An 8,963-nucleotide genomic window follows, 5' to 3' on the forward strand; every position below is an offset into this window, starting at 1 on the left:
AACATGGTCTAAATGGTCTTTAAATATAATAACATATATAACATTCAAACAATCATGTATATTTCTCTTGTTATTTCAATTCAAGTGTATCAATCTTACTGCAGCGCCATCAACACAAAGACAAACAAGTGTTTATGAATTTGATATTTTCACCGGATCCCTATTTTATAATGGAAAATTTAGAGCATAGTTAAAAAGTAAACAAATAATAATAATTGTACATGACTTAAGCTTTTAGGTTAAATGATTTTAAATGGTTTTTTTTCTTTTGATTTTTGCTGTTTTTTTGCTATTGTTTTGCTTCAACTTTGCTCAACTCATACACATACATATTTTACATATTTTTCTCTCTGTAGATGTAACAATTGTTTTAATTTGCATAATCCTATTAATTGTAAGTATCTTATATTATTCAAAACGAGAAATGTTTGTCTTTTCATATTGTTTGTTGAACTGAATAAGTAAACCATCACTGAAAATACAGTTGACTTATTAATAGTATTAAAAATGAAAGTTATATAGAATACTTCAAACATACTTTTGCTATTTTAGTCTGTAGAATTCAATGATTTCCAGAATATTTAGCAAAGAAATTTAAACTTGTATGAAATCCACACCAAAAACAGTGATTCGAGCGTTTTAGTCTTAAGTCATGATAAATTATTATTTTCAGCTTTTTTTTAATAATTCCAGTAACTCAATGGGTTCTACTAGCTAATCATATGCAACATTATTTATATACTAGGTAAATACCTGCATTACGTTGCGGGATAAAATTAATAAAAATCGTTAAATATTTAAAACTGTGTGTTTATGTAAGTATTCATGATTTTATCCTAGTTTAAATGTTCAAATTTCTTAACTTTAAAAAATGATTTGTGTTTTGTCTTGCTGGTTTTGCTACTTCTCTTGTGCCACAAAGTTAATAACATATGAAAACCTTTTTGCCTTTATTATACTTGGAAGATATTTTTGTTTATCTCGAGCTTGAGAACTAAGGTTTTATAATGATTTGGAGTAAGTAGTAACATGTTTTCGGAGGAGTAAGATGTTTTATAAGAATTAAGAGAAGAAAACAATTTTGAATTAAAGTATTATCGAGTTGCTCGCCATATGACTTCAATAACTCCTTGAACAGTTTGCAGCAAAAATCTTGCTTTTCTAGAAACTTTTAAGATGTTTTCACGATTTTCTTAACATTGTTTGTTAAATTTAAGTTGGTCATCTCTCTATCCTATCTTGTCCTATATAGATACCGGAGAACACTAGATCTTTATTTCTGAATCAAACAAACCGATAAAAGATAAACCTAGGGAAATTCTTTCATAGTCTTTTTTAAGTTTTTGTCATAAAATAGCTCTCAATAAAAAATGACCAAAGTAGCCTATTTTATTTTGAAAATTTTAATTTTAATTTTAATTTTTTAAAATTTGAAACCTTATCGTCAAAACCACACTCCTTAACTCTAAAACCTAAGTCTAGATTAGTTAACTCTAGGGTATAAATATATTTTTACCTTTTAATAAATTTTATTTTGATACGAGCTGTCATATTCTCAAACACGAAAACTGAGATCACCTGATTTGAAAGTGGAATAACTTCTTCATCCTAACTCCTATGAGATTTATTCAACTTCATGATGATTCTCCAACACGTTACGTATCCAAATATAGCTTATTACATCGCGATTCATCCTGGTGTGATTAGAATGACGAAGAAGTTGTCATATTCTCAAACAGGAAAACTGGGATCACCTGATTTGAAAGTGGGATAACTTCTTCATCCTATCTCCTATGAGATTTATTCAACTTCCTGGTGATTCTCCACTACATTATGTATCCAAATACAACTTCTTACATCGTGATTCATCCTTGTTTGATTCGAACGACGAAGAAGTTGTCATTTTCTTAAACAGGAAAACTGGGATCACCTTATTTGATAGTGTGATAACTTCTTCATCCTAACTCTTATGAGATTTATTCAATTTCCTGGTGATTCTCCACTACATTATGTATCCAAATATATCTTCTTACATCGAGATTCATCCTCGGTTGATTCTAACAATGAAGAAGTTGTTATATTCCCAAACAGAAAAACTGGGATCACATGATTTGAAAATGAGATAACTTCTTCGTCTTAACTCCTATGAGATTTATTCAACTTCCTGGTGATTCTCCACTACATTATGTATCCAAATACAACTTCTTACATCCCCGATTCATCCAGGTTAGATTTGAACGACGAAGAAGTTGTCATATTCCCAAACAGGAAAACTGGGATCACCTGATTTGAAAGTGGGATAGCTTCTTCATCCTAACTCCTATGAGAACAACTTCTTACATCCCCGATTCATCCAGGTTAGATTTGAACGACGAAGAAGTTGTCATATTCCCAAACAGGAAAACTGGGATCACCTGATTTGAAAGTGGGATAACTTCTTCATCCTAACTCCTATAAGATTTATTCAACATTCTCCACCACTTTATGTATCCAAGTTTTGCATCGTATAATTTTTTAAAAATTGCATTGTCTAGGATTCGAAACTCTTTAAAAATTGCATTGTCTAGTATTCGAAACTCTTACCGGTAGAAATCTTTAAATCTTAACCACCAGCCTATTATGCTTGCACAAATATATAATTTCAATAAACGAAAGTTTTACAAACCATCTTAATTACCATAACAAGTTATCACCTCAATTCATTCACAATGTTCTCTAACCACAATAGTATCATCTCTCTATCTCTTTTTACCACAGCATATATAAGAACATGGAGACGAGTTCCTGAATCTTCAAGACTCTCAGATTGACCCAGCAATTAAACTAGATTGATCCGGCCCGACCATATCGAAACCTGAACCAAATGTTTATTCGGTTTCAAATGACCACATACTAGTTAAAAAAACACATCAGGAGTTCGATGTATGCTTAGGCACACGTCACTGTATCAGAATCTGAATTTCAGATACTAATCTTCACATATGTGCCTAAAATAATCAGGGCATTGAATAAACCCTTTTTCCCTCACTTTTGTTTGGGTGTAATAATCTAAACCAGTTTTCGAATAAAAACCGGGGTGGTTAAGTCCAAACCGATTTGATTGAAATTCACAGTGGCGCGCTTTAGCCTTCGTAATCGGAAACTCTAGTACCAGTCGCTCGATTTTCAAATTAGCATCAGTGGAGCGGAAATGGAAGACGACGGTGGAGAGAGATCGAGCTTCGTCGCTGGACTAATCGAGAACAGAGCCAAAGAGGTACGTACGGCTTCTCCGTCGTTGCGATTTTAGCAGACCTAAGATTCGATTTGAGTCCTCTTAGGGTCTCCACTATCGCGATGTCGATTTTTTTCCTGGAATCGAACGAGATCGGTTGTTCTTCGATGGTGATGTTTGATTCTATTGTGGATTTCTCTGGATCAGGTTGGAATGGCTGCGTTTGATTTAAGATCCGCTTCACTGCATCTATCTCAGTATATAGAGACGAGCAGCTCGTATCAAAACACGAAGACGCTGCTGCGTTTCTATGATCCTTGTGTGATTATTGTTCCTCCCAACAAACTTGCCGCCGATGGCATGGTTGGGGTTTCAGAATTGGTGGATAGATGTTACAGCACCGTCAGGAAGGTGAGGTTTAGTGCCATGTATGCAGAGATGAATGTGTGTGTTTTAGCTACATGAGAATCAATTAAGTACTGTGAATGTATTCGCTTCTTGCAGGTTGTGTTTGCTCGTGGCTGTTTCGATGACACCAAGGTTGATATCCATGAACCTCTTATAGTACATCTCTCTAGTCATGTGTTTCTAATTGGATATGCGATTTTGGGCTATGTGTTACAGGGTGCCGTGCTAATACAAAACTTGGCTGCAGAGGAACCTTTGGCTCTTGGTTTAGACACTTACTATAAGCAGCATTATCTATCACTAGAACTTGACCCGCACGCCCGTGTATAAAATATTATTTAAATGTTTATTAGTTAATATTTTAATATTTATCATATTTTAAAATTTTTGTAAACATCATAGTGAAATAGTTTACATGTTGGAAAGAAATATTGATTCATGCGTCATATTAAACTTTCGACAAACATTTAACCATTGATATGTTTGAGTAATGTTTCTTTTAACACGAAATCGTTTCCAACTCTATAATATTTTAAATATTTTGATTATATATGGGTCATATAGTGAGATTTAGATACATCAAAAAACAAATATTCTATTATAAACATTAAATATTATTCTACAAGTAATTTTATGATATTTAAAACTTTATATAGATAAATGTATTGTTGAAAATAATTAATAGTGACTGAAATGAATAAAAATGTATTTTAGAAATATTTGAAATATATATATTTTATGCAACATTTAGATAGATTATAAAAAATCCATATTATTCTACAAGTAAATCAAAAATAGTTAAACTGTAGCATATATAGATTTTATTGTTTAAAATAATTAATAGTAATGGTTAAACAAATATTTTTTAAAAATTAAAATACATATATTTTAAGCCTTACAAACTAAATATGTGGAATTTATATGATACTTAGGAAATATTATATTATACTATTAAAAACGTTTTTAAAATTTGAATTTTCCTAAAATTTAGCTAAATCGTTTAATGAAATATGTTGATCACAAATTTTTTACTAAGTTGGATTTAGGAAATAATTTAATAAAATAGGAAAAACAATGATTACTTAAATGTAAGTTTATCTAATTTTCAGTAGCATTGGATTGTAAATATTATGCAAGTTTAAGGGTTAGTTTATATTTGTACTTCTATTTTAATAGATTAGATGATACCAAAAAGAAGTCCAGATAACTTTCCTGCATTTTACTTTGATTGAAATTCAAGAAATAAGTTAAGTAGTTAGTACTACATAAATTCATTAACATTACCTAAAAACATGATGTTGTCAAGATAACTAGATGGTTTCATGCACCATGCTTAGAAATAATAACTCTTAAAAATATTATATTTTCAAATAGATATTTTTATAAGATTTATTTTTAAGTTCATTAATTTTTTTTAAAAAAATATAAAGCAATCAGTTGTAATTTTATTTATTTTAAATTTCTAATTTGATTGTATTTAAATTAGTTTAAATTAATAAATCAATTTACATTTCTCGAAATAATAATTTTTATACTATTTTATTTATTTTCAAAAATTTAATATTTTTTGTTTTAAGTTAAAAAAAAATTAATAAAAGATACTTATAATTGAATGCTAATCACTCAATTAAATCATTGTATATCAATTAAATTTAAAATACAATTCAATAATTTAGAAACGTGATTAGGTATATCTTTACATTGAGTAATAAATTTAAATATACTTTAATTATTTATTATCCACAAAAAGTATAAATTTATCTTTGATATGATATAAAGATTATCAAAATGTCTAAGAATCTTGTCAAAATGTAAATATATATGATGAATTAATCATGTTACAATAATCTTAACATCATATAATAAATTTTGAAAAATAATATTATATTAATTATAAAAAAATATGGTAGTGACTCAATCACTACAAGAAAACACATGCTTAACGACGAAAATTAACGAGGAAAAACAATCCTCGTAAATTTGCGTCGAGTTTACGACGAATTTACGTGAAAAACTAAAGTCATCGTTATTTCCTCGTAACGTAACGACAAAACTGTTTCGTCGTAAAGTGGATGTAACTTTACGAGTATTTTACGAGGAAAAACTATTTCCTCGTAAATACGACGTAAACTTTGCGTGGTATTTACGAGGGAATAGTTTACGTGTATTTAGCGAGGAAATTTTTGAATCCACCAACTTTATAGGTGTTACACGTTTTTTTTGCCCACCTAATTAATTTTCGTCGTAAATTCATAGCAAAATTACAACTACCAGATTCGAATTTTCCTATAAATATGGATGTTTGAACATCATTTTAAACACACCAACAACAAAAAACGTGAAAGAAAAAAAAATGGCTGGCTCCGGGAATATTTACGAGTTGCGGAAGTGGATGTATATGCATAGAGATGCTAACGGGAGAGTGACGAAAGAATACCTTGCGGGTCTGGAGACATTTATGCATCAAGCAGATTCAACACCGCTCGCCCAAGAAAGTGGTAAGATGTTCTGTCCTTGTCGGAAATGCAACAATTCGAAACTGGCAAACCGTGAAAATGTTTGGAAGCATTTAATAAATAGAGGTTTCACGGCAAATTACTATATCTGGTTTCAACATGGAGAAGGTTTTAATTATGATCAGAATGAAGCTAGTAGTAGTAATAGCAATTTTCAGGAAAAAGAACCGGTTGATCATCATTTGCATAATGAACATAGTTACCAGCAGGAGGAGATGGTAGATTATGATAGGGTTCATGATATGGTAGCTGATGCATTCGTAGCTCATGATGAAGATGAAGAACCTAATATAGATGCAAAAAAGTTTTACGAAATGTTAAACGCGGCGAATCAACCACTTTACAGTGGTTGTAGAGAAGGTCTCTCTAAATTGTCGTTAGCTGCTAGAATGATGAATATTAAAACTGATCACAATCTACATGAAAGTTGCATGAACGAATGGGCGGACTTGTTTAAAGAGTACTTGCCGGAAGACAATGTGTCTGCTGATTCTTATTATGAGATTCAGAAACTGGTTTATAGTCTTGGGTTGCCTTCGGAGATGATAGATGTTTGCATCGACAACTGCATGATCTATTGGGGAGATGATGAGAAGCTAGAAGAATGTCGATTCTGCAAGAAGCCACGATTCAAGCCGCAAGGACGAGGACGTAATAGGGTACCGTACCAAAGGATGTGGTACCTACCAATTACAGACAGATTGAAAAGATTGTATCAATCAGAGCACACTGCTGGAAAGATGAGATGGCATGCCGAGCATACTCAGACGGATGGTGAGATGACTCATCCATCAGATGCAAGAGCCTGGAAACATTTCAACAAAGTACATCCAGATTTCGCTAGCAATATCCGGAATGTGTATCTCGGATTATGCACAGATGGATTTAGTCCGTTCGGAATGTCAGGGAGACAATATTCATTGTGGCCAGTCTTTCTTACTCCATACAACCTGCCACCGGAGATGTGCATGCAACGGGAGTTACTATTCTTGACCATATTAATACCTGGTCCGAACCATCCAAAAAGGTCCCTGGATGTTTTCCTACAACCACTGATAAAAGAGTTGAAGGATTTGTGGTCAACAGGGGTGAGGACGTATGACTGTTCAACGAAGACGAATTTTACGATGCGAGCGATGCTTTTGTGGACCATAAGTGATTTCCCTGCCTATGGGATGTTGTCTGGATGGACTACACATGGGAGATTAGCTTGTCCATATTGTAATGGAACGACAGATGCGTTTCAACTGAAGAATGGTAGGAAGACAAGTTGGTTTGATTGTCACCGTCGATTTCTTCACATTGGCCATCCTTACCGAAGAAACAAGAATTTGTTTAGGCACAAAAGGGTTGTGAGAGACACTCCTCCTCCATATCTAACTGGAGAACAAATTGAAGCGCAAATCGACTACTACGGAGCTAACGAAACAGTTCGTTGGGGTGGTAATTGGCATGTCCCTCGTAATATGCCAGATTCTTACGGTGTTCATCACAACTGGCACAAGAAGAGTATATTTTGGGAGTTGCCATATTGGAAGGATCTTCTTCTGCGCCACAACCTCGATGTGATGCATATAGAGAAGAATTTCTTTGAGAACATCATGAATACAATATTGAATGTCCCAGGGAAGACAAAAGACAACATAAAATCGAGGTTGGACTTGCCGGATATTTGCTCAAGAAGCGAGTTACATATTAAAAGCAATGGACAAGTTCCCGTTCCGATATTCAGATTATCTTCAGAAAAAAAGTCGGTGTTGTTCAACTGGGTGGCATCAGAAGTGAAGTTCCCCGATGGGTATGTTTCGAATCTCTCTAGATGTGTTGAAAAGGGTCAAAAGTTCTCCGGGATGAAGAGTCATGATTGTCATGTATTTATGCAACGACTACTGCCCTTTGCATTTGCGGAGCTACTTCCAACAAACGTACATGAAGCACTTGCAGGTACGTAGTGTATTATATCACAATAATTTACAAAATAATATATGACTAACAATGTGTTTAATTTTTTTTCGAATATAAAAGGCATTGGAACATTTTTCAGGGATCTGAGCGCACACACTCTTAAAGAAGAAGTCGTGGAACAGCTTCAGGAGAACATTCCCATCTTATTGTGCAACTTGGAGAAGATATTTCCTCCCGGATTTTTTGACGTCATGGAGCATCTAGCTGTCCACCTCCCATATGAGGCATTGCTTCGTGCACCTGTACATTACGGATGGATGTATCAGTATGAGCGAGCCATGAAATATTTGAAGGGAAAAGCAAAGAACCTCGCCAAAGTTGAAGGTTCTATAATTGCTGGAAGTTTGACGGAAGAAGTTTCTCACTTCACATCGTACTACTTTGCGTCAAAAGTACGTACACGGAGAAGAGCTCCAAGAAGATATGATGATGGTGGTGTTGCGCCAACATATGCAGTTGCTGGTGTTCCAGACATCTTTAGCCAGATTGGGCGACTCGGTGGAAAGTCTAAAGAGGTTTGGTGGTCGAGTGAACAAGACGCTCATAGTGCACACACCTATATTCTACTCAATTGCGAAGATCCATTGATGCGTTATTTTGAAAGGTAACATATATTGACACTTCGAAACACATATAAGTATAATTAATTGTATAATTGCGAGAGATTCATTCCTATAAAATGTGATTTTACAGCCTATTTGTTTCTCAAGTCGAAGAAACATTTCCTGGTATATCCACAAGTGACGTAGACAAAAGGAAAGATCAACACTTCATTAAGTGGTTGCGGAATCAGGTATTAACTAAAAAAAATTTCATACATTATCTGTATTTCATTAACATTCTCTTTATTTTTGCAGGTT

At 33.4% G+C, this 8,963-nt stretch overlaps 1 protein-coding gene across 1 annotated transcript; it reads left to right on the plus strand.

Moving 5' to 3' along the window:
- The first annotated feature begins 3,164 nt into the window (after positions 1-3,164).
- On the plus strand, positions 3,165-3,952 carry LOC106308753 (DNA mismatch repair protein MSH4-like). Its single transcript, XM_013745874.1, has 4 exons — positions 3,165-3,256; positions 3,422-3,625; positions 3,719-3,754; positions 3,839-3,952. The coding sequence occupies exons 1-4, from the start codon at positions 3,191-3,193 to the stop codon at positions 3,950-3,952; spliced, it is 420 nt and encodes a 139-aa protein (XP_013601328.1). The 5' UTR covers positions 3,165-3,190.
- The last annotated feature ends 5,011 nt before the right edge of the window (positions 3,953-8,963 follow it).

Source organism: Brassica oleracea, chromosome C8, assembly GCF_000695525.1.
Source record: "Brassica oleracea var. oleracea cultivar TO1000 chromosome C8, BOL, whole genome shotgun sequence".
In the NCBI taxonomy this organism is placed as follows: Eukaryota; Viridiplantae; Streptophyta; class Magnoliopsida; order Brassicales; family Brassicaceae; genus Brassica; species Brassica oleracea.